Source organism: Phoxinus phoxinus (assembly GCF_949152265.1).
Source record: "Phoxinus phoxinus genome assembly, chromosome: 3".
In the NCBI taxonomy this organism is placed as follows: Eukaryota; Metazoa; Chordata; class Actinopteri; order Cypriniformes; family Leuciscidae; genus Phoxinus; species Phoxinus phoxinus.
In genome coordinates this window covers 30,114,155-30,141,487 of record NC_136878.1, presented here as the reverse complement: position 1 = coordinate 30,141,487, position 27,333 = coordinate 30,114,155, and the positions used below count along the sequence as shown (strand labels likewise).

At 44.1% G+C, this 27,333-nt stretch overlaps 1 protein-coding gene across 1 annotated transcript; it reads left to right on the top strand.

The window, feature by feature from the left end:
- Window positions 1-193: 193 nt before the first annotated feature.
- Window positions 194-27,065, top strand: LOC306994948 (arrestin domain-containing protein 4-like). The gene is made up of 4 exons (XM_079605987.1): window positions 194-399; window positions 23,700-23,796; window positions 23,919-24,175; window positions 25,128-27,065. Exons 2-4 carry the CDS (start codon window positions 23,730-23,732, stop codon window positions 25,473-25,475), a joined length of 672 nt encoding a protein of 223 aa, XP_079462113.1. The 5' UTR covers window positions 194-399; window positions 23,700-23,729; the 3' UTR covers window positions 25,476-27,065.
- Window positions 27,066-27,333: the final 268 nt, after the last annotated feature.

Sequence of the window (27,333 nt, the reverse complement as noted above, 5' to 3'; positions counted from 1 at the left end):
CAGCAGGCGAAGCAGAGGATCTATACGCAGGGTATTTTAATTAAGTCGCACATAAAACAGGAAACAGATCTCAGAGAACAAAGGAACAAAACCAGACAGATAAGAGACAGAGGAAACCATTACATGTACAACAACTGACAAGCTAACAAGTGAAACACAAGGGCTATAAATACACAGGCAAACAAGATTAACAAGATAACAAGGGGGCGTGGCTAATAAGAAACACCTGGGAACTAATCAACATAACGGGGGAACTGCTAAACATAGGACAAGACAGGGGAACACAGACATGAATCATGACAGTTTGAAAGATATTTTGTGTGATTGAGTTTAGACATTTGTGATTACACTATTTACTTACTTGGAGGAGATGATGACAGCCTTCACGTGGCCTCCTCCGTGAGTAGCAAGAAATGGTGCAAGACCAGGGGCCTGTTTCAATAAGGAGGTTCAACCAACTCTGAGTTAAAACTTGAACTCTGAGTTGACTTACCCTGAGATGGGAAACTCTGAGTTTTCGGTTTCAGATCAGCTGAAATTAGTTAGTTCAATCAACTCTAAGTTGACTGACTCTGAGTTAAGCGCGTGCACCACAATTATAAAAAGCCATTATCAATGGAGTGCAGATATTATGAGTCACCATGGCAACAGCGCCAGACACAAAGAGGAATTACTGTTATACAGTGTTGGGTTTAATTAATTACCAAGTAATCTAAATATTGTAATTTAATAAAAGTGATTAATCTTAATTCTTCTGTAATTTAAAATAAAATCTGATGTATTATAATTACATTAAATAGGTTACTGCATAGACTACAGAACAATTCTGTATAATGCAATAGTGGTTCTCTTACGTAGAGTTCTCTCGTACTGCGTCGAAGAACGCTACGGGAAAGATATTTCTTTGTCGAGATTGAAGCCTAAAATTAATCCTTAATTTTGTAATAATGTAAAACGCTTTTCTGAAGCATACAACCTAGGCGGAGCAATACAGCTCACCCATTGGCTGCTCTGCCAGAAAAGCACAGCCTATGCGAGGCCAGGACGCTGACCAATGAGGACGCTTCGCGCCCTTCTGCGTCACCTCCCGCCCAAACAGGCGTGGCCTAGGCCTATAAATACGAGCATAGCTGTCTAACACGCCGATTTTCTTAAATTCAACGAAGCTGCACGCATCGCTGGATTGATTCGAGCCGCCACAGCCGTTTGGAACAAGCACCTCAGCAGGACGAGCCCTTACCTGAAGCCGCTGGTCATCGCCGCCTTCAGCCGCCGTTCCCTGCTGCGCTTCTCCGGCGTGGAATATCCTTTCAGTTTTGTGTGTGTTTTGTGTGTGTGTTCGCCTACCGCGGCACACATTTTTTCCTCACAAAAGAGCAACGAGTGTCTTTTTAAAGATGTCTCGCGTTTCCTGCGGCTCCTGCCGAGCCGCGCTCATCGACGGGGACCACCACGAACTGTGTGTTTCCTGCTTGGGCGAGGAACATGCAGCTCTCGCTCTCGGTGATGGCGGCTGCCATCACTGCGACATGATGCCAATCGCGACTCTGCGGACTCGCCTTGCATCTTTCGCCGAGACTGCTCAACCGCCCCCTGTAGCGCCGCGCCGTAAGAAGCGCCGCGCTCAGCGGGTCCCGGAACCTCCCTCCACGAGGAGCTCGCCGCCGCCACCGCCGCTAGCTCCTCTCAACGTGTCGCTTGAGTCGCTCACCGACGGACAACAGCCGCAGCACGTCGCTTTGTCCGTTATGGAGGACGACCAGCAAGCCGTATCAGAGGGGGATGACGATTGCTGTTCGCTTCTCGCTTCGGAGAGCGAGGGATGGGCGAGCTCTGTGGACCTCCCCTCCCCCGCCGTTCCGGAACGTCGAGGAGGGAAGATCAGCATCGAAGCAGAGCTGATGCATCTGCTCACACAGGCCGTATCGAGCCTCGGCCTCGAGTGGTCGACGCCCGAACAACCTGCACTCAACCGGCTGGATGGCCGCTTCCTCGCTGGAGACCGCGCTGCGCCCCCCTCCAGACACGCACCCTTTCTTCCTGAGCTTCACGAAGAGGTAGCGAAATCGTGGAAGGCGCCATTTTCAGCCAGAGTACGTACTTCTGCCTCGCCAGCATTCTCCGTAGTGGACGGTGCTCGCGACAGAGGCTACCACGCTCTCCCTCCGGTCGAGGAGGCTGTAGCGACTCACCTTTGCCCACCCTCTGCTGGACGGCGGGCTAAGGGAGTCCTACCATCTAAAGCTTGCCGCACTTCGTCAGCTCTGAACGGCCGCGTGTATTCCGCCGCCGGACAAGCTGCATCGGCGCTGCACACCATGGCGGTGCTCCAAATCCACCAGGCTAACCTCCTCTGCAAGCTAGACGAGGAAGGCCCGGGCGCGATCAGTGTTCCGGACTTACGTAGCGCCACAGACCTCGCTCTTCGCGCTACAAAGTCCGCCGCACACGCCATCGGCAGGATTATGGCCTCAGCTACTGTTTCCGAGAGACATTTGTGGCTGACTCTCTCCGAAATGGCGGAGTCGGAGCGCTCTGCGTTCCTCGACGCTCCCATTTCACCGACTGGCCTCTTCGGATCCTCCGTGAAGGACTTCGCGGACCGATTCGCCGAGGTACAGAAGACTTCGCAGGCCATGAGACATTTTCTGCCAAAGCGCTCCAGTTCCGCAACAGGCCGCCCTAAACAGCCGCCTGCCCGAACTCAGCAGCGCCCCGCGCCCGCCGCACCGGCCCAGCAGCAACAGGCCCGAGAGAGACCACGGTCTCGCTCCGCCGGACGCCGCCCGCCACCGCGTGGTCCTCGGCCCAAGATCTCACTCAAGCCCGAGGCCTCGGCGCCATCCTAGCCCTGCTAGGAAAACGACGGTGTTCGGGTCCCGCTGCGGCCGGACTTCCACCAAAGATTTTCGCTTGTACAGCCCTAAGTTCCGTGTTTGTACCAGTGTATTTAGCAGCCAACAAACCGGCCGTAAAGCCCGTTTGCCTGCACACAAACGCCGTTTTCACGGCGACCCAGATAAATCTAAAAAAGAGTTTAATTTCTGGTGTTCCGGCCAAGGCCGATGGTGTAATGTGTGTAACTGCAATGCCCACCCAGTGCCCATTCATTCACACAAGCACAGCCCCGTTCAACACAGGGTTTGCACACATAAAATCGGCTCATGCCGGTTGTGCTTTACATGTAGTGAGCGTGCCCACTATCCAGTGCCCACAACCACTACACACTGCACGTTCCGCGGTTTCTGTAAAAACGAAACTAACGAACGGTCAGTCAGTACACGAACACAGTGTCCCCGGTGTTATAAATGTGCCCGCCACCAAGCGCCCACGTTTATTTACAAACATAACGAGCCCCGTAGGGCTCGCCCCGCGTGCTCTCTCTCAACTCAGAGAGTCGAGCGCGCGCGGGACGCATACTGTGTTAAACATGTCCCCCGCCTCAGACGCCACGGCGTCCATGTTACAGCACACGGTTGCTCTCGTGTCGCCGCCATTTCGCGACCAGGGCCCAGATTACATTCAACCCCTAGTCACACGTGCACATGCATGGGAAAGACTTCCCGGGGTCTCAGAATGGGTGCTAGAGACTATAAAAAGAGGCTATTCGCTACAGTTTCATCGACGCCCTCCCCGTTTCACGGGAAAAGTCGAAACCACGGTAAAAACAGAAGTAGCACATCTACTTCGAGCCGAAATAGCGAAGCTATTGAGCAAAGGGGCCATAGAGCCTTTATCTCAAGCTCAGAGCGAAGGGGGTCTGTACAGCAGATATTTCCTGGTACCGAAGAAAGACGGGGGTCTCAGACCCATTTTAGATCTAAGGCGTCTGAACAAAACGCTAACAAAGCGGAAGTTCAGAATGCTCACGACCAGAAAAATCCTCGCGCAAATTCGCCGAGGAGACTGGTTTATGGCGATAGATCTGAAAGACGCGTATTTTCACATACAAATTGCGTCACGTCACAGGCGATTTTTGAGATTCGCCTTCGAGGGCCGGGCATATCAGTACACAGTCCTGCCATTCGGCCTATCCCTAGCACCTCGTACATTTACAGTGTGCATGGACGCGGCGCTGGCACCCCTGAGACTCCGAGGCGTTCGAATTCTGAACTATTTGGACGATTGGCTGATTCTAGCTCAATCGCCGTCAGAACTCGCTCACCACAAGACGCTAATACTCGATCACCTCGAGTGCTTAGGTCTGAGAGTCAATTGGGAGAAAAGTTCACTGTTTCCCAGTCAAAGGATCTCCTTTTTAGGACTGGATCTGAACTCACTGTCTATGACAGCACGTCTGTCATCACAGCGCAGGCGAAATACCCTGCAAATGGCGAAATCCTTCCGCAGCGGCCACATAGTGCCGCTCAGGAGATTTCAGAAAATGCTGGGCCTCATGGCCTCAGCCTCTACAGTGCTGCAGTTGGGCCTGCTGCGCATGCGCCCACTACAGTTCTGGTTGAGAACGCGCGTACCGCGCCGAGCATGGTTACACGGTCGTTATCGCCTCAAGGTCACTCAGGAATGCATTTCAGCCCTGACACCATGGAGAGCGTCAGACTGGTACCGGTCAGGTGTAAGCCTGGGGACTTCCTCGAGCCTGAAGGTGGTGTCCACGGACGCGTCCACCTCAGGCTGGGGAGCACTGCTCGACGGCAGACCGCTCTTTGGCCAATGGGCAGAGCGAGCCAAACTACCGCACATAAACTGCCTGGAAATGATGGCGGTGGACTTTGCGCTGAGGCGTTTCTGTCCCCGGATAAAAGGACACCACGTCCTGGTCCGCTCGGACAACGTGTCGGTAGTAGCCTACATAAACCACCAGGGTGGCCTGAGGTCCCGAAACCTATTCAGGTTAGCGGAACGCATACTGGTGTGGGCCCAGCACAACCTGCCCTCGTTAAGAGCAATACACGTGCCAGGCCACTTGAACGTAGGCCCGGACAGACTCTCACGGAACAATGTTCCTACGGGAGAGTGGTCCCTACACACACAGACAGTGCGTCTGCTGTGGAAAAGGTTCGGCAGAGCGGAAATAGACCTGTTTGCAAACCAGGAGAACGCTCACTGCCCAGAATTCTTTTCGAAGAGCGCGAACGCGCTGGCCAGAGTCTGGCCCCGCCGTCCGCTCTATGCCTTTCCTCCTGTCTCACTCCTGCCTCAAGTGCTGGAGCGTATCAAGGAGAGCGGATGCTCGGTACTACTGGTTGCTCCATACTGGACGAATCAGACCTGGTTCCCAGCTTTGATGCGACTGAAAAGTACTGCCCCGTGGCCGATTCCAGTGAGGAGAGACCTCCTCTCACAGGCCAAGGGCGCGATTCTGCATCCTCACCCCGAGCTTTGGTCCCTACACGTATGGGCCATAAACGGGTACCCGCTAACCTCCCAAGAGGAGTGTTAGACACGATCGAGCAAGCTAGGGCTCCGTCTACTAGACGGCTCTACGCTTCCAAATGGTCGGTGTTCTCTGGATGGTGTTCAGATCAAGGTCTGTCACCACTTCAGTGTGGAGAACCGGAGATTCTCTCCTTCTTGCAAGAGCTATTGGATAAGGGAAGAACCCCATCCACGCTCAAAGTCTATGTGGCTGCCATATCAGCGTTCGTTAATCCAACGCTTGGCCGTTCACTAGGCAGGACCGACCTGGTGGTCCGCTTCCTGAGAGGCGCCAGGAGGTTAAACCCTCCAAGGCCTCCTTCAGTCCCCGTTTGGGACCTTTCTACAGTGTTGAACGCTATGAAAGGGGCCCCTTTCGAGCCTATTCACTCAGTTGACATGAAACACCTGTCTTTCAAGACCGTGTTTCTTTTGGCTCTCGCTTCAGTGAAGCGTGTGGGAGACTTGCAAGCGCTCTCAGTAAGAGCTTCTTGTATGGAGTTCGGGCCAAACGACTCTGTAGTCGTATTGAAACCGAAGCATGGGTACGTGCCTAAGTCCCTCAACACACCGTTCAGGGCTCAGGTCATCTCCCTGTCGGCCCTGCCGGCTTCAGAGGACGGAAATAGCTCCCTTTGCCCGGTCAGGGCATTAAGAACTTATGTGTCCCGCTCCGCTGTTTTTCGACAGACGGAGCAGCTCTTTGTTTCGTTCAGCGGATGCTCCAGGGGGCGAGCTGCGACGAAACAGAGTCTGTCTCGATGGGTAGTGGACGCCATTGCGCTAGCCTACGCATCTAGAGGTTTGGAATGCCCTTTGGGCATCAGAGCACACTCCACGAGAGGCATGGCCTCTTCATGGGCTTGGTATAGCGGAATCTCGTTACAAGATATCTGTATGGCGGCAGGCTGGGCCTCCCCGTCTACATTTATTAGGTTCTATAACCTAGAGGTTCCTGCGTTGCAGGCTAAACTGCTCTCGGTCTAGAAGACTATGTATTAGTGTCCTGCCCCGCGCTGCGGCCCAGGTCACTTCAGTGTTAATATGTATATGTGTTCCTGCCCCGCTGTGCGGCCCAGGTCACTTCAATGTTTAAGCATCACTCACTGACAATGTGTCCCATGAGCATGCTATTACCCCTCATATATATCTATATTTACATATATATGCTATTATGCCTTAAGAGGCACTACTATAAAGGGATGATGCTAATTTAGCCGCTCTCCCTATACTTCTTGGGGTAGGCACTTGTATACCAGGGCGCGCGCGCCCTTAGGTGTCTGTGTCGGTCCAAGAGCACGCACGGCGTTTTACATGGGGTTCCCGTAGCGTTCTTCGACGCAGTACGAGAGAACTCTACGTAAGAGAACGTACTCGGTTACTAACGTAACCTCGGTTCTCTCTAGAAGAGGGAACGAGTACTGCGTCTCATGGCCGTGCGTGTCCGCGCTGCGTCGCTTCATTGACGAAAATCGGCGTGTTAGACAGCTATGCTCGTATTTATAGGCCTAGGCCACGCCTGTTTGGGCGGGAGGTGACGCAGAAGGGCGCGAAGCGTCCTCATTGGTCAGCGTCCTGGCCTCGCATAGGCTGTGCTTTTCTGGCAGAGCAGCCAATGGGTGAGCTGTATTGCTCCGCCTAGGTTGTATGCTTCAGAAAAGCGTTTTACATTATTACAAAATTAAGGATTAATTTTAGGCTTCAATCTCGACAAAGAAATATCTTTCCCGTAGCGTTCTTCGACGCAGTACTCGTTCCCTCTTCTAGAGAGAACCGAGGTTACGTTAGTAACCGAGTACGATTTAACATACATTTTTAAAAGGTATATTTTGAATGTAACCTTCTCCCTCTACACACTTTGGTCAATTCAAGAATAATTCATGCAATTGTTTAATGTTAATTTGAAAGCATTACAAGTGCAGTTTCTTGTCTCTCCTCATTGTATTGTTCAAGTGGTTGAGGTTGATATGGGACTTAAGTCATTAGTAATAAGTAGACCCATACTTTCTAAAGATAGTGATTATTACATTAATCTAATTACACTGTTGAAGATGTAATTTGTAGTTAGTAATTACTAACTATTTTAGAGTAACTGTTATAATATCAGAGGTGAAACTGGAAGAACAGTTATTCAACCTAATTTTAATTTTCATGAAGGCTAGGTGCAATCCTGCAGGCATTAAAAGAATGTAGCAGCAGCTGAAAATGAAATATAAAAAACATAATTCAATCAGGTAAGGGTTGAGCATTTCATGGGTGTAGGCTATCTGACTTTACAAACATTTGACATATTAAATAACTAAATGGCATCCAGTGTCTAGCAGTGCAGCAGCATTTTTGGCTGAGGGAATTCCTTCATCAGAGCCAGTCACTCCCGGAGATCCAAGGGCCTTCATAAAATGTAAGAGGTCTACATATGTGTTATTTTTTTATATAGGGTATTTCTTATTTTTCCATTTATTTTACTTTGGGTTGGGTTTCTGCTGCCACAGAGAGGCCAGAGGTAATTTTAATATTAATATAATATTATTAATATGTTTATTAATATAACATTATTAATAATAACATTATTAATATAATATATTTATAATATATAATATATACCCCCCAGGGTCCATCAACTTCTGGTGCACAGATGAACACACTGCAGTGATTTTCAGTAAATGCCACAGTTTAATTCTGTAGAATTTGTTTAGAACTACATGATGTAACTCTAATCTACTGAGGAGGAGATTAGACCTGAGTTCCCAGCTTTGATGCGACTGAAAAGTACTGCCCCGTGGCCGATTCCAGTGAGGAGAGACCTCCTCTCACAGGCCAAGGGCGCGATTCTCCATCCTCACCCCGAGCTTTGGTCCCTACACGTATGGGCCATAAACGGGTACCCGCTAACCTCCCAAGAGGAGTGTTAGACACGATCGAGCAAGCTAGGGCTCCGTCTACTAGACGGCGGCGGAGGAGACCGCAAGAAACTCTGGGTTTACCGAAGAAAACCTGCTCCCGACCAGGGGTGCGTTTCCCGTACAACTATATAGCTCACTGCTTAACTACCATAGTACGATGCATCGTTGGAGAAATCAACTAGCTAGTCACGAGTGTTTCCCGAAACCGAATGTCGTAAAGTATCGTTCAACCACGTTGGTTTATGACGTCTCGCACGTGGTGGACTAATAACTTTTTTTAATTAATCTGTTTGAGATCGAATTAACGCTAGATTTCGTCATATAAGTTACATACATGTCATCTGAAGACCATTTCAAATTTTTATCAGTTACTTTGCTTTATTACCAGACTCAATATTTGGCTCGTTCTTTCATAGTTGAGCACGTTCGCACATGCGCAGTCTTCAAAAACGGTGCTTTAAATCTCTTGACAAACTAAAAGACGTAAATTACATTTGTATGTATTCTAAATAAATAACACGGGTTGTACTGAATGTCAGCTTGCTTATTTTGCTAAAGATAAGGATTTATTCAGTCTACATCTCATGTAAACTAGAAACTATGCTTCTAACCACAGCTCCAGAGCTGTCGTTGCAACCACACAAGTTTGCGATGCTGTTTGCGAACGTTCGTTGGAACGATGGTTTCGGGAAACACCAAATCGTTGAACTATGCTGATAACGGCGGAACTTGCGATCATAGTTGGCTAACGATGCTTTCGGGAAACGCACCCCAGGTTAGGTTCACAGAGTAAGTTACCATGGTAACTGACTCTGAGTTTAAGTTACCTCTCTTTCAGAAACGGGCTTGACTTACTCTGCTTTCTCGGGTTTGATATACCTCCCATTCTGAAACGGAAAACCCAGAGTTTCCCTCATTTCAGGGTTAACATACTCAGAGTTTTCACTTAACCTCCTTTCTGAAACAGGCCCCAGCTTGCGAAACTAATGTCGCCAACCAGTCATCAGTCATCACACTATTTACTGTCGTTGATTTTAGTAGCATATTGCCCTATACTGATTTGTTTGCTTGTCTTTGTAAACATTCCATGTGTAGGCTATATAATATTTAGGAAATAGGGAGTTTTTACTTTTTTATTGTTTATGCTTAGAGTTAGGGAAATTGTATTTTCTTTTCTTTTGTGAAGTTTGGTTAGAGGGAAATAAGTCTTGTCGGCTCCTCAAGTCAAAACCCCCAATTTGTATGACTGTTTCCCAATATCATTCAATTGAAACATTCGGTAACGCAATGTGCAAGATCACAGCCCGGAAAGTACTGCGTAATTAAAGTGATTTTACAGTGTAACTTTCTGTAATTATAAACTACTTACATGCATGTAAGTATAAGGGAACCATATGTAAAGTTGGGGAATAAATGGGTAACAACCAGGAGGATTAAAAAAAAAGATTTATATTATAGAACTAAGGGGTAATTATTCTACTATTATGAAACAAAAATAGAATATTTGTGAGCAATTTAGCAAGAACATATACTGCGTACCTTTTTTGTAATAATGGTGTACCAATATATACTGTAGTATATGCTTTTTAAAAATTACAGGGTATATCTACGCATTTATACAGTAAACTTTTTAACAAAAGTGCACTGAAAACTAAACTTTTGCTAAAACATTGGGAAAGACACTTATTTCATGTAGTGGTGCTTGTTACCCTCTTGTTTTATGTAGTTACAGGGTATGTGTGACATTGCGGGTCGTAAATTAAAGTGGTGCTTGTTACCCTCTTGTCCATAGTTACAGGGTAAGTACAATAAAAATACATAGGCTACACAATCCAATATCACTGAGTCGGAAACCTTTATTTGAAAAACAACTTAATTCAAAACAGATTTACAACACTTCTTGTTCATGCAAAACTACTTTTTTTAAATGCTTATTTAAAAAATTTAGACAAATAAAAAATACATCTCTGGGAATACATATAATGCAAGCTCATGTGTTTCTAAAAGTTGGAGAATCAAACAACAAATACTGTAATAACTGTAGTAACGACCCCAATGGATGGATCAATTTCTTATGAAGTGAAACGATAGGTGTTTGTAAGAAAAATTACAATATTTTAAACAGTAGACTATCGCTTCAGACCAACTGTAATAAGTTGTTTTCCAAATAAACGTTGCAGAGTCAGTGATATTAGATTGTGTGTATTTGTATTTGTTTTATTTATTTTTATTTACCCTGTAACTACATGGAACAAGAGGATAACAATCACCACTTTAATTTACGGCCCGCAATGTCACACTTACCCTGTAACTAGATGAAACAAGAGGGTAACAAGCACCACTTACCCTGTAACTATACATGGAACAAGAGTATATTTCCCAATATTTTAAAAAATTGCAATATTTTTAGCTTTACTTGCCTTGAAACATGTAAGCCCAAACTTAAACATCTGCACTTTTGCTATCAAAAAAAAAAAAAAACTGTATAAATGCATAGGCCTAGATATGTACCCTGTCATTTTTAGAGAAAAAGATTGTTGTATAATAATAGTAGAATACGTACCCCATAGTTCTATAATACTTACAGTATAAATATGTTTTTAATTCTCCTGGTTGTTACCCCTTTATTCCCCAAACTTTACATATTGTTCCCTTATACATAGGCCTACATGTAAGTGGCTAGCCTACTTTATATACACTATAATTACAGAAAGTTATGCTGTAAATTTGCTGTAATTAATCTAAAGCGTTACCAAACATTCATTATTATTATTTTAAATATTTGACGTTGCATTATCCATTCCTTAATTTTTTTTCCTATTGTGTCCTTTACCCCTATGGGAATAACACGAACAAGATTCATCTTCTGTTGTGGTAAAGTCCCCCGTTCGCTCGGGTACGTGCTCAGGTCGGGTCTGTTTCTATAAGTGACCTCTGAACTGAAAGATCTGACCAGGTGTAGGAAGTGCCTCGCCCTCAAAACATTTTTTTTTTTTTTTTTTTTTTGAAGCACGGACTTTGTCACTCCTGCTTCACCTGAAAACGGGAAGAGCCGGCTGTGTAGCTTTCTTTGAATGTAGGCCTACGTTCACAGAAACACAAAATGTCAGGATCCATCAAAGTGCTCAGTCTTCGTTGCAACAAGATTAATGAAAGCAATTATTTTACTAGTGGGGACATTGTTGAGGGGAAAGTTGTTTTGGAATTGACCAAAGAAATAAACGTGGACAGTTTTTTTTGTGAAGCTCACGGGAGAAGCGAAAGTACGCTGGACTGAAAAAACGTCTCAGGTTACTATTGTAACCCTAGTTCCCTGAGAAGGGAACGAGACGATGCGTCGATGACTCTTTGGGAACGCTTGCGTGATTACGTCTGAGCACGTATGTCAACTAGTCCAATGGAAAGAATGAGCGTCACGGGCGGGTGACGTCATGACCAGGAAGAGATATAAGCACATCCGGTGCGTTACTCGCGTTAGCTTGAAGAGTCGAAGCAAAGACGATCGCAGGGATGCAGGAAGTATGGCAGGGCGACGCATCGTCTCGTTCCCTTCTCAGGGAACTAGGGTTACAATAGTAACCTGAGACGTTCCCTTTCGAGGGAACTCGCGATGCGTCGATGACGCTTTGGGAACGAGAATACCCAATACGCCGTACTTACAAAATGCCAGCAGACAAAACTGTCGGCAAACTAAGTAAGAAGCACCTGGGACCCTGGGGCAGCATCCAGGTCCAGGCTATAAAACCTCACAAATGTGAGCGGTGAGGACCAGCCTGCCGCATCACAAACCTCCTGCAGGGAAACCCCCGATAATAAGGCTTTAGAGGCCGCCATACTCCTAGTAGAATGAGCTCTGACCACCAGAGGACACGGCTGGCCAGAGGACTCATAAGCAAGAGAAATAGCCTCGACTATCCACTTGCTAATTGTCTGTTTAGAAGCTGGAAGACCTTTCTTAGGTGATCCAAAGCAGACAAATAACTGATCTGACCTTCTCCACATGGCAGCCCTGTGGACATAAGTGTCCAGTGCTCGCACTGGGCACAAGAGATTCAGTTTTTCCTGGTCCGAAGAGGCAAACGGAGGAGGGTAGAACGCCTGCAGTACAATAGGCCTCAGAATATTGGTTGGCACCTTAGGTACATATCCCTGTTTAGGGTAAAGGAATGCCTTAACCATCCCAGGAGCAAACTCGAGACAGGTTGGAGAAACCGAAAGGGCCTGAAGGTCTCCGACTCTTTTAAGGGACGAAATAGCAAGAAGAAAAATAGTCTTGAATGTCAGAAATTTCTCTGAAACCGACTCAAGGGGTTCGAAGGGAGCCCCTGAAAGGCCTTCCAAAACTATTGCCAAATCCCAAGCCGGCACCCTAGTACGTGTTGCAGGCCTCAGCCTCAAGGTGCCACGAAGGAAACGAATAATCAGGGGGTCTCGACCCAAAGATGTATTACCCACCGGGGCGTGGAAAGCCGCAATGGCCGCCACGTAGACCTTTAAGGTAGATGGACATGAACCTGATGAAAAGCGATCCTGGAGAAATTCAAGTACTGTGTTAACTGAACAGTTGACTGGATCCCGCTGATGCTGGTGACACCAAGAAGTGAAAACTCTCCACTTAAGTGCATATAATTTCCTCGTGGCTGGAGCTCTGGAGCTAAGAATGGTCTCCACAACCTCAGTTGAAAGACCACTCTCTAAAAGTTGGGCCCCCTCAGAGGCCAAACCCATAAATTCCAAATCTCTGGTCGGGGGTGATAAATAGTGCCCCCTGCCTGAGACAGAAGGTCTCTCCTGATCGGGATCTCCAAGGGAGGGCCGTCGAGGAGCTGAATAAGGTCCGCAAACCAAATACGACTCGGCCAGCGTGGTGCTACCAGAAGTAGACTTATTCCGTCCTGGCGGACTCTCTCCAGAACTCCTGGGAGCAGAGCAACAGGGGGAAAGGCGTACAGACGTAGCCTCGGCCACGCCTGTACCATAGCGTCCAGCCCCAGAGGGGCTGGATGAGTGAGGGAGAACCATAGTGGACAGTGCGTCGTGTACTGAGACGCAAACAGATCCACTTCCGCTTGGCCGAAAAATTCCCATATCTGCTCCACCGCCTCGGGGTGGAGTCTCCAATCCCCTGGCCTCAGCCCCTGCCTCGACAGGATGTCTGCTCCGATATTCTGGCACCCAGGGATATACACTGCCCTCAGAGAGAGTATCTTCCCCAGGGACCACAGGAGAATCTGGTGCGCCAGTTTGCAGAGTGGACGCGAACGCAGACCCCCCTGACGATTTACATAAGAGACCACCGATGTATTGTCTGTACGGACGAGCACATGATGGCCCCTCAGGTCTGGAAGGAAATATTTCAACGCATTGAAGACAGCCATCATCTCCAGGCAATTTATATGCCAAGAGAGATGATGAATCCTCCACAGACCCTGAGCTGAGCGGCCTTCCATTACCGCTCCCCAGCCGGTGAGGGAAGCATCTGTCGAGATCGCAACTCGATGGCAAAGAGCTCCCAGCACCGGACCCTGGGATAGGAACCAGTGTTTCCTCCATATGACCAAGGCACGGAGGCACCGCCGTGTGATCTTGATCATACGAAGTGGGTTTCCCCTCGGGGAGAACCCCCTGGTTCTGAGCCACCACTGCAAGGGTCTCATGTACAGCAGGCCAAAGGGTATCACATTGGACGCCGCTGCCATGAGACCCAACAGTCTCTCGAACTGTTTCGCAGTGCGTGACTGGCCTAGCTTCAACCCTTTCGTGGCTACGAGGATAGCAGCTACACGAACGGGCGATAGTGTGGCCCGCATCGTGACTGAATCCCATACCACACCAAGGAAAGTGGTTCTCTGTAATGGAGACAGCACACTCTTCTTGGTATTGAGTCTCAACCCCAATTTTTGCATGTGAGCGAGAACGACATCTCGATGCCGAACCGCTAACTGTTCCGATTCCGCCAGAATCAACCAGTCGTCGATATAATTCAGAATGCGTATGCCCTGCAGCCTGAGTGGGGCCAGAGCTGCATCTACGCATTTCGTGAACGTGCGGGGTGATAGAGCTAGACCGAATGGAAGCACCCGATATTGGTATTCTTTGCCCCTGAAAGAAAACCTCAGGAACTTCCTGTGTTGAGGGAGGATGGAGACATGGAAGTAAGCGTCCTTTAAATCTATCGTGACGAACCAGTCCTCGGATCTGATTTGCGTCACGATCTGCTTGAGAGTGAGCATCTTGAATTTGAGTTTCATGACTGCACGATTCAACAAACGAAGATCTAAAATGCGACGCAACCCCCCATCCTTTTTTGGAACGATAAAGTAGCGGCTGTAAAACCCCGATTCTATGTCGGGCGAGTACACCTGCTCTATAGCTCCTTTCGCTAACAGAGACTCTACTTCTTGCTCCATTACCAGAGCCTGCTCGGGATGTACTAACGTGAGTAACACCCCGTTGTAACGAGGTGGAGGAGAACCAAACTGGATTCTGTAACCTTTCTCTATTATCTGCAGGACCCAAGGAGATATATTCGGCAGATTCTTCCACTCTGTCAGAAAATCTACTAAGGGTACCAGTCTCTCGAGACTGGCCTCTGGTATTACTGGAACAGCCACTTCGGTGACCTGAAGCATACTGGCAGGAAACAACCGAACTGACTGTTTTTGAACCCCCCTCAGAGGGAGCGAGTCCGACGCAATGTCGAGTTGACACTGAGTCAAGAGCTCGCTGGAGACCGCTGCGCCCCGAGGCACCAAGGGTGGCGGGGTTGGCAGAACGGTCCCCTGTGGACCCCGAGGTGGAACGGGCACCGTATAATGAGGTGAACACCGCTCCACCCCGGGTGGGGCTGTCCTCAACGGTCTGACGCCCGTGGCGTCAGGACCTCTTTTGAGCCGAAGCCTTCTTCGCCATAAGAACGGTCCTCAGATCCGGCTTAGACTTAGATGACTTCGGCTGAGAGTGTTGGCTCGGCCCCCAAGATTTATTAGGAGGAGCACGAGACGCAACACTCACTTTTTGTTGCACACGTTGCGAGGAGCTTGGCTGGGGATGCTCACGCCCAGCATCCCCAGGGGGATGGACTCGGCGAGGGAGGAATTTTTTAAAAGCCTCTGACTGTTTCTTCGTTTCTTGAAACCTATCAACCACAGCATTCACCGAGTCACCGAAAAGACCAGAGGGAGACATTGGGGCATCTAACAGAAATGCACGATCTTTATCTTTTAAATCGGCTAAATTCAGCCAAAGATGTCTCTCAGTAGCTACGAGGGCTGCCATAGACCGCCCAATAGCACGAGCGGTCTCCTTCGTAGCCCTGAGAGAAAGATCTGTAGCCCGACGAAGTTCTCGAATATCGTCAGCACTAACCCCCTCACTCTTATCAATATCCCCCAACAGATCTGCCTGGTAGGCTTGGAGCACTGCCATCGTGTGCAGACAGGCTCCAGCTTGACCTGCTGCCGGATATGCCCAGTCAATATGCAATTTATCTACAGCACGAGATATCACATCCACTAACTCCTCATATGCGGGGGAAATAGATGGCGAATCCTCCCCCCTACGTGTGCTTAATGTGTCACTTTGTCCAATGCTCAGTACTTCTACCTCCTCAGAACTAGAGCACTGAAGCATTGGGCTCGCTTCCCGGGCGGAAGAAGCCGCTGGGCGGGCTTCCGACACCGGCAAGCGAGCGATGGATCCCCCGGGTAAAGGCGGAGATAAGGCAGAGCCCGTCTCCAACCCCGCCGAGAGATCCATTTGCGAACCCCAGGAGTGCTTTCTCCGTGCTGCCTCGGCAGCAGCGGGTCCAGCGCCCTGAGGTTCGCGAGCTTGTCCATCATCCTCAAATGTGGACAAGCGAGAGCGGAGCATGCGGAGCGGGAGACGCTCACAATGCAAACAGTCAGCCCCCTCGAAGGCTGACATAGCATGCTCCACTCCCAAACAAACTACACAAAGCTCATGAGTATCCCCACCCGTAAGAAAACGAGGGCAGGGAGAAGCACAAGATTTGAATAGCTGTTTCGACATGATATATATATAAAGTGACAGACAACAGTAAATAATACAGACAGTTTTGACATAGAGCGCTGAAGACTTACATCTTATATTTTTAATGTTGTTTTTAGTATTATTATTATTATTTTGTAGTAATATTCATAATCAGAAGTATTATGTATCTGTTTTATACTTTTTATATACGTTCATAATCATTTGTAATCATTGTGTTTTATGAATCATACTGTTCACATACCGTTTTGATGCATATATGTGTGAGAGAGACTTTGGGAGATTTTGGAGAGTGTGTGTCTTGAATGGAATGTATGCAGTGTTTTTTTCTACCAGCATAATATATACATCCTATGCTATGTTAATGGAAACCACATGTTTCAGCCTATATGAACTGAAGCCCTTTGTTTAGGCAGAGAGAGAGAAACTGACTGAGATGCAATGAAGATCTGTTGCTGATCCGATCTCTCCCTTATGTCTTATATAAAATGGTAAAATAAATTAGATATCTTGGCAAAATCACTGGTGTCTGTTTCCATGAAATCAATTAACAAGGGGAAGCACGATTTTTAAATCTACAATTTGGCGTCACGAACAGGATCGCATATCCAGCCATTCGTCTCAATCATTACAGGTAAGACTTTTTTTTCCTTTCTAAAAAAAGTTCTAAGTCTGCCTGATGATTAGAGACAGTGACTGAAACTGCTGAAAAGAACTGTGTGATTTCAGGTACCAGTTGTTTTGCCAATGAATATAAGACATAAGAAAAATAATAAAATAAATACAAATTTAATAATTTAATTTAATTTGGCTTGTTTAAGTTTCTCTGAAAAGTAATCCTCTAACAATATTTGATATGCTGGGATGGAGATGGATCTTTTTTAGAAAAAAGGCCATTTAGTCATTTGGGGGAATTAGCTGTAAGACGGTTAAGCTAGAAAATTTGCTTGGTTAGGACTGTTCACGTGGTTGGACTGTGGCGGGACTGTTTATAACGATGGCAGACTAAATCCCTAAAACATATCCAACACACTTGAAGATTCGTTCTCAGAAGGAGACGAGGAAAGTGAGACACAAGCGATACTTGATTGACAGAAGCGGTTAAGTGTGGCGATACTGTTTATAACGATGGCAGGGAAAAATATCTAAAACATTGTAACACGCTGAAGTAATACAAGTATAAAAGTAACTAGCTAGGATCGCGGGCATTTCTGACTTTGACCGTAAAGCTGTTCAAAGATTTGAGGATACTGATCTATAGGCTTAAAATAAAAACAAAGAAATCAATCTGATAAAATCTAAAAATATTTAAAAAGAAAGAAAAAACTGTTCTGAGTGAACTGAAAAACAAAACAAACAGAAAATACTGAAACATTGGAGTTAACTTTTCTTTTGTTCTGTGAGTGGGAGAAGGGAAAGAGAGTGAAGCAGGGGCCCCCCTTCTATACACACACACACACATAAAGTTGGAGAAGAGAGAGAGTGAATCAGCCCCTCCTTTTGGAATTGGCTATACCTTCTCACACACACACATACACACACACATAGGAAGAGAGGGAGAAGCAGGGTAGCCCTCTCGTGAAGTTTACACACACATACACGCACACATAAACATTGTCCAGCTGTTCTGAGCGCACAGACACAGAGTGACAAAAACTTTGCGAAATGGCAGAAAGTGTCTGTAACAGCAGAACAATATCTGCTTGGTATCTAGACCGGAAGAAAAAGAAGCAAGCTAAGCTTTTGAAAAAAGGATTGGACATTAATGCATCTATCGATGAGCAGTTAATCTGGTTCAAGTCGCAAAAAGACAAGATCAAATCAAAAGCATTTCCAATTTTAGCAGCTCATTGGATTGTGAAACAAGGTGGAATTTGTTGCGATTTAAATGGTGGTCCAGTTCCACTTGTTGAAGCAATGAGGCCTCAAATTGAAGCATACAACAAGTTGAACAAAATCATGTCTATCAAATGTTCAGAGAAAGAAAATACAACCAGTGATGATTCATTTGATCCAGATTGGACAAATATAATAACTGAAGCTGAAAGGAAATATTCACAAGTACCAGTGGAATCGGCGACAACTGTAACGCCTCCTCCTTACAAACCAATCTATCCAACTTTGCCTGAACAATATACAAGTTCATCTAAACCTCTGACACAGCTTCAAGCTTCAAGATCAAATGGAGGTCCAGTTGACAAAATGTATATTGCATCTGCACAAGCAGCTCCAATAATAACGAGATCCAAATCAGTCCAGCCAAACAGAGACATGTTGAGATCTACACCAGCTCGTAATTATGAATCAGACTGGAGTGATGAGACAAGAGATGACGACATGATCACAGTTGATAAGATCGGTCCTGAATTTTCTTCACCTGCGATTAAAAGGGAAGAATCTGAAATGATGACCGAAGAGAGACCATTCACACCAGGAGAACGTCAAGCCATTCTCACAGCCTTGCCTCCTCTAAAGAGACAAGATCCAAACACAGAGTTTTGGCGAGAATTAGACTCTCTGGTTGAAGCTCATCAAATGACACTACGAGACATTCACACAATTGTGAAAGCTAAAATCCCAAGAGACCGATGGGAACGCTTGCCAGCGTCGATAACAACAGCCCAATGGGTAGACTTGTGGGTTGATGGCCAGGGACGACCCCTGGGTCTTTGGCAAGCATTAGATGAGTTCCGAAAAGAAATCCAAGAAATCTTGGGGAGCGGTAAAATTCCATTCACATCAGTGACATTAATTAAGCAAAAGGATGATGAATCTCCAGATGAATATGCTCTGCGTAAGTGGAATGCTTATGAGAGATGGGCCCTCTGTGCTAAGAAACAACCTGACAGAGATGATGTACAGTTCACTGACACACTTGTGGATGGCCTTAGCTCTAAATACCAACAAGCCTTATCACTTGGAGTCAATCCAGGCGAAACATTTGACCAAATTATGCAATGGGCTGGCCGTCTAGAGATGGCTATGAGATCAAACAAGGAAGAAGGAAACAAGACAAACCGAAGAGGAGTGGCGACAGCTCAATACAACATGGACACAAAGAATAGGATGGTTGTTTGCAGCAACTGTGGAAAGCGTGGCCACTCAAGAAAAGATTGTTGGGCTAAAGGAGGTGGAGCAGAAGGACAAGGTCCATCGTTTAAACAAGTCAGTGTGAAAAATCATGATGAAACCTCTCAAGGGAAGACATGGACAGAAGCACAAGTCCGTCAGCTCATTGAGGGAATTATGCGTCCGCAATAGGAATCAGCGGCCCCCTGTATTAGTAAGAAAAGAGACAATCGCCTTTTCATCAATGCATTAATAGGGGGCCACCCATGCGACATTCTGGTCGACACAGGAGCAGCGATTTCAATAACCGATCTGAACCTACCTACAACAGATGAAACTATGGAAGTTGAAGGAGTTGGAGGAGGTATCACAACATTTCGCAAAAGTATACAAGTTCCACTGCAAATACATGAAGATGAAGTCATATGGACATCTTTTTGGGTGGGACCGAATTCACAAGGAAGCCTCATTGGCATGGACATTCTTCCATTGTTGAACATGATCATCTTCACTGACAGTCGTCAAATCGCTACAACAGCTGGGATAATACCACACGAAGATCGCACATGTAATTTAAGTTCTGTTGGTGCAGCAAAACCAATCATCAGAGATTGGGGGAAAGACGGTGTGTGGGGTCTTGTGTGCAGTTTATATCCAGACGTTTGGGCTAAACACAAATTGGATTGTGGCAAAGCCAACATTATCCCCGTTGTTATTGAGGGACCAATACATGCCCCTCATAAACAATACCCTATCCGACCTGAAGCAAGACAAGCCGTGGAAGAGATAGTGGCAGACTTGGAAGCTGAAGGGATCATCAGACAAACTTTATCTACCACTAATAGTCCCGTCTGGCCTGTCAAGAAATCAGATAACTCATGGAGATTAACCATTGATTATACAAGACTTAACAGTGTAACACCAAAACCGCATCCTATTGTGGCCAATCCTGCCACCATTCTGAATGATATTCCAGGAAATGCAAGAATTTTCACGGTACTTGATGTACTGTCGGCTTTCTGGTCTATACCTATTGACGAAAGATCTCAAGAGAAACTGGCCTTCACAGTGGGGGCAAAACAGTATGTTTGGAACAGACTCCCACAAGGTCTTAATCTTTCTCCTGTGGTATTTCATAGAACTTTGGATCAGTTCTTAACCGAGAAAAAAACTGAAATTGAGGGTTCAGGAAGTGTTTGCATTCAATACGTGGATGACTTGCTGATTGCAAGCCCAGATGAAAACAGCCATATATTTGCTCTGAATATCATCCTACAAGCCCTTAGGAAAGGAGGATTCAAAGTCAACCCCGACAAAGCACAGTTGGCCAAAACCAAGGTTATCTACTTGGGCCAAGAAATATCTGTCGAGGGAAGGAGAATGACAACAGAGCGTGTAGAGGCATTACGGCAACTTCCAAAACCTCTAACAGTTACAGGAATGCGGAAGGTGATGGGACTTTTCAACTATTGTCGTCAGTACGTACCTGATTTTGCTAGCATCACTAGCCCTCTCATCGATTTGTACAAGGGAGGAAAGCCTGGAGTGGAACAGATAAACTGGACACCGGAAGCTGAGGAAGCATTTACTTCTATGAAAGAAAAACTGACTTCAGCCCCAGCCTTGGGACTTCCTGATGGACGATTACCATTTCATTTGTGGACCAGGGTGGGAGATGAGACGTACTCAGCAGTACTGTGTCAAAAACCAGGTGATCGATACAAACCAGTTGGATACTTTTCCACAAAGATTCCTGTTACAATGATTGGTCAACCACGATGTGTACAAGCTCTCGATGGTGCCACATGGGCAGTGGATGCTGTGGAAAATCTGATAGGAGCACAAACTATCATATTGCACACTCCACACAGTATAGTGACGTTGTTGAATAACACAAACATCAAGACCATAACTGACGCAAGGAGAGCAAAATGGGAAGCAACTTTGTTGAACAAGGATTTGAGAGTGGAAGTCATCAGAGACACATCCCTTAACCCTGCAACAATGATGCTAGAACCACATGAGGGAACACCACACGAGTGTGAAAAACAAGTAGAAGAAGAAAGTCTTGGTCCTGTTAATCCAATACCTCTTGTAAATCCAGACAAGGAGTTATGGGTCGATGGATCCAGTTACTATGTTGATGGAAAACGACATACTGGATGGGCTGTAGTGGAAGTTGATGGAACTGTTGTGAAGAAAGGAGCTCTTTCTGGGCAATTTTCAGCACAAGTAGCTGAGCTCATGGCGCTCACGGAAGCTCTTGAACTATCGGAAGGAGATCGAGTCAACATCTACAGCGCTTTGCTGAGACACGAAAGCTAACGCGAGTAACGCACCGGATGTGCTTATATCTCTTCCTGGTCATGACGTCACCCGCCCGTGACGCTCATTCTTTCCATTGGACTAGTTGACATACGTGCTCAGACGTAATCACGCAAGCGTTCCCAAAGCGTCATCGACGCATCGCGAGTTCCCTCGAAAGGGAACAGGTTTTGACGAAACAACCTATCATGACCATGACAGATACTTCAAACTAAAGCAATGCTTCATTCAAGAGAGCTCAAAGAAAGGTGAACTTGCACAATATAAAATAATTATGCATAGCCTATATAATGACTAGGCCTATAAAAATATGATAAAATGATCTACAAAAACGCTGAGATTAACTTCATAAATCATGCGCGTTTCCTCCTCCTGTAAATGTGAAGCCAATGAATAACCTTCCCAACCAAACCAGGCAAATCCCATCAGACTGCGCTTTCAGGAAATACAGGAATGGACTGGTGTGATGTTGGAGAAGCACGGAAAACGCTAATGCAAAACTGAAGGGTTTTTACATTGAGATTCAAATTTAACTTCATCCTAGAAGTAAAATTCAGTGAACTGGATAATAACTGTCATATAAAGAAAGTGATACCAGAGTAAAACAAAATGACATATGCAGTAGTTCTACACAAACATGCACTAACAAGTCATCATCAAAATATGAACAGGTATAACTGTTATTCTGATTAAATTAAAAATCTATTATCAGTGACAATGGTTTTATTTACTTGCTAATACATGTGTATTGCATACATTACCATATTATGCACTATATAATACTTGTCAGTTATTTGTGAGAAACTAAAGATTTTTATTTTACCTTAATTTCAGAAATATGCCTGCTTCTTTTAAAGGATATTATGGTTGGAAAACTGTTTTGAAATTGGACATTGTGTTACCATAGAAACAATACTCTAAATTATTTTATCAGGCTCCTCCCCTTTTGGGCATTATTATGTTTCATAATTTATGATCAAAATATTTTCTAATCTTGACAAAACACATTGTCAGAAAGTCTGAGTCTCAAGGTTCCATATTTTGTGACAGAAGTGATATTTGGACAGAAATGTATAAATTTTTTTTTTATGGCAGAATGCATACAGTTAAATTCAATGGAATTCAATGACACCCGGAGGCTATTTTTGGTATTACGCCTAAACAAAATCTCATGGGAACTTCAATTTTTATGATATCAACTTCAAATTTGGAACACAACTTGGTTAGATTTATGGCTTTGATTTTATAGTAATTTTATAGTAACAAATATTTTGTAAAATATATATTTTATATAAAAGAAAAATATTAAATAAATTATATTTGATTTAATGTAAATTTAAACTTCCATAACTTTTTCATACTTTAATTTTTTGAAGTGCTTTCACTTCAGCAATAATCTGCAATTTTTTTCCCTTTAAAACAAGACCAAACTTAGGTCTATCCAAAGCATTCTTGAATTACAGCCATTTAAGCTTGAATAGTGCATTTTAATGTCCATTCTCAAAAAGGGGGGTGACAGCTGAAGGGTTAAGCGAGCAGCTACTTCAGACTCAGTTGTTCTCTTGTGCTCCGCATCTCACGATAACGTTGGATAAAAAATTTTATAAAATAAAAACTTGCGTGCCGTTGTAGTTTACACAGGACTGGCGGGAAATACACATTGATTGATATACCTTTATTCTGTTATGTGGTTTATTTCGATAGGTGAACTGTCTTTTTTTTTTCTTAAAGTGAAAGGCACAGTTTTTTTAGCTTGCCTCTATAAATCGCTATTTTTCTGCACTTACAATAACTAGTGAATTTTGTGAACTTTGTGAACTTAACTCCTCTGACGTTCCGCCACACCATTGGACTAATTTCACATGTGCCTCAAGACGTAATCATGCAGAGCGTTCCCACAGCGTCAATTGATGCAGCGTCTCGGAACCGAGTTTACAGTCGTAACCGAGGCGTTTTCTCAGTTCAATATATATATATATATATTATTTTTTTAATTTTGTTTTCTTCATACAGCAACCACAATCTGGCACACAAGACAAGAAGATGAAACTATTCAGCTCAGGGAAAATTTCATTGACTGCAACAACAGACAAATCGGGCTATATGCAAGGTGACTTGTAGCTCTCAGTCAAAGCTGCATAAACTGAAGTCTAATGCCAATTTCAGTTTTTCAATTTTTTATTACTGATAGATAGCCTATATGTTGTCTCTAATTCCTTATTATTGCTGCAGGTGAAACAATCACAGTTTTTGTTGATATTGACAACTCTTCATCTCGTGACGGCAAGTTAAAGTACAGCCTCATCCAGCACCAGATGTTCCTTGCTGGCAGAACAACTAAAAGAAGATTCAGATACATATTTCATGAGACTGAAGATTACATCCCATCTGGAGAAAAGCAAAAATTCATAGTAAACCTGAAGCTTCCACATGACCTGACTGTCACGATTCAAAACTGCAGAATTATAAATGTGCAGTACCAACTCAAGGTGCTATTTCGTCTTCCTTAGTTGCCATTTTTAAGGGGATAGTTTTCATTTACTGTCATCATTTACTCACCCTCATGCCATTCTAAACTTTTATGGCTCGTTCTTTCTTTCTTTCTTTCTTTCTTTCTTTCTTTCTTTCTTTCTTTCTTTCTTTCTTTCTTTCTTTCTTTCTTTCTTTTTTTCTTTCTTTCTTTCTTTCTTTCTTTCTTTCTTTCTTTCTTTCTTTCTTATGTGGAAGACAAATGTTTTTTTGAAAAATATCCAGTGTTATTTTGTCCATGCAAGGCAGCATGTGTCCATTCATGTTGTTTTGGATTGAATTAATCATTCAATCATTCTTTTGTGTTTGAAGAAATGATGACATAATTTTCCGTTTTGACAGAACTAATGTTCACAAATTTATCAAATGTTTGTTACATCATGTAGTAAAAAATCTACATTGAGTGTAAAAGATTACGTCCTATAAAAGAGTAAAGCAAAAATAAATAATTTGTTCTGCTTTCTCTCTCTTCCAGTTCACTTGATTTTTCTTGATTGACTCACCTTCATGTCATTTTAAACCTGTTCAACTTTCTTTCCTTTTGTGGAACACTAAAGAAGATATTTTGAAACCGTTGAAATATTCTTCAAATTTTAGAATATCTTCTTTTGTATTCTGCAGAAGAAAGAATGTCATAAAGGTTTGAAACAACATAATGGGGAGTAAACTAAAGAATTTAAAGAAAAGGAAATGGAAGTAGTAACTATTCCTTTAATTGTCACAAATTTCTCAAATGCTATCTAATTTGTGTGGTAAAAGAGACGATAAAAACATTGATTTTACAGCATACAAGACTTTCTTACAAAGGGTAAAGCAAAAATAAATAATTTGTTTTCTCTCCTTTGTAACTTTAACACATACCTGTAGTTTCACAGTTTGCTTGAACTATTTCTGTACACGGTTGTCTTTCAGGTCTATCTGGATGTGTCTTTTGCCTCAGATCCAGAAGTTATGTTCCCTGTGGTTATTCTTCCACCTGACCAGCAATGTCCTCCCTGGCAAGGCCCACCTGGGGGATTTCAGCCATATCCACCGCCTCAGCCTAACCTTGTGCCCTATCCTGGTGGACAACCACCTGCATATTCAGAACTTTACCCCAATCTGAATGACCCTTCAGCGCTGCCCTATCCAGGAGCTGCTGCAGGGCTTTTTTACCCAAATCCAAATGCCATGGTGCCTGTTTTCTGTCCGACTCCATCTGCACCAGTTTATGATCCAAATCAAAGCATTGAAGAATCCTCTTCTAATGTGACTTATTAGTCTTCCAGAAAAACTTCTAACTACTTCTGTCAATTATAACTTCAGGGTTTTATCTGCATGATTTAAGCTCAGTGTCTATTATTGTGATTAATAAACAAGGACTTTTCATGTTACAGGGAATATAGCTTTTTTTAAAAACTGTATCCCTGACAACTAAAACTGAAACTTATTTAGCTAAATCTAGTGCTATGCTGTAGGCTATGTTCTTTTAAGAACATGTTTTTTTAGTTCTAAATGTGCACTTTTTACCTCCGTTCATGATGAAATGATCTAGAAAACGTTTACATATTTGCGCAATTTCTTTACAAAGTTATTGTCACGTGTGTTTTGGTTCTGTCTTCCTGTCTGAGTTTGCCTGTGTTCCAGTTAGTTTCCTTGGTTATTTATTAGTCCTTATCATTATCTGTTTGGTTTTCCGTTGATTACTGTATCTATATTTAAGCCATCAGTTTCCTCAGTTCATTGTCTGGTATTGTTTGTGTTTGATGTAGTTCTTATCGCCTGAGTTTGTTATTAGTCTCACTTAGCCTATAAAGTCTTAAGTATTAGGCTACAAAAAAACTTGGCGCTTGGAACTTTCAAGCATCTTAGCTAATATATCACAGAAATTGGACTGTTCTTCATCAAAAAAGGCAGATGCTAAACTCTAAACCCAGCATATCTTACATTTTAGTTCTATGTTGAGATCATGCATCTATTTCACCAGGCGTTGGTAAATTCAAATGAGATTTTGAACATACATCCCCACCCCCATCCGCACTTGCACACAAAGTAAAGTTCCTATGTCAAACACTCTGACAGATCAGCCCAACCCATATTTACTTTTCTCTACTGACCATTTCAACAATATCTTCTTTATTACAGTTCATTTTTGAAAACTGTGTTGTATTGTTCAGCCATGTGTACACACCAGATAAACATTTTCAGAGTCTAAAGACACGTTTACTCTACGTTAACATGAACATGAACATTAGTTGCTAAAGTGTTAATGTTAACACTTTAACAACTTACTTTTCTCAAGGACCTGTAGCCTACTTGTCATTGTAAGTCACACTGAAACAAAAACATCTGCTTAGAAAAACAAGTTAATTTAAACAATATAGTTCCGCTTCAACCAGGGAAATTATAACTAGGCTATATTGTTTATAACTTCAATTGGTTTCGAATTACTGTTCTCCAATAAACCACTAGATGGCAGCAGAATCCATCGTAATTCGTTCACACACAATCGACTAAAGCAAGACACAGAAGAACGCAAGAGTTTATGCAGCCGCAGGGTGGAGCACTAGTTTTCACAACTTGAACCAACATGTCCTGTAGCTCTAAATCTGAAATTATGAAAATCAACCTCATCTATGATCTCAGTATTCTTTCTGCTTCTTCTCCTTATGACATCTTTACAAAGGAAACCGAAGCTCACCATGGAGATTACAGTTTAACAGAAATAACTGTTGCCTATTACATTAACATTTTAAATAGGAAACTAAGAATATTGAAATAAAAAATTGGGAGAAGGTGTACGTTGTAAACACAAGCTTTTTCCTGTGTAAGTTGGCCCATGCAATATCTGGAAATAAAAATATAAAAGTCAAACTCGGCTCAATTGACATATTTTGTGGTTTAAAGCTGGTACAATTGGCATCAATGGCAGCATGCCATGAAAATGCCTTGACCTCCAGGTAAATCTATTGAAAAAAATCAATATCTGATTCTTAAGAAAATATAAAAACAATTCTGCATTGAGGCACGCGGTAAAAATTTTTATTAAATCAATATTTTGAATAAAAACATTCCATTATTTAAGTCATCATGTTTTGAAAAATAACAAATTGTTTAAGGTGTTTTATGTTCCTGTTGT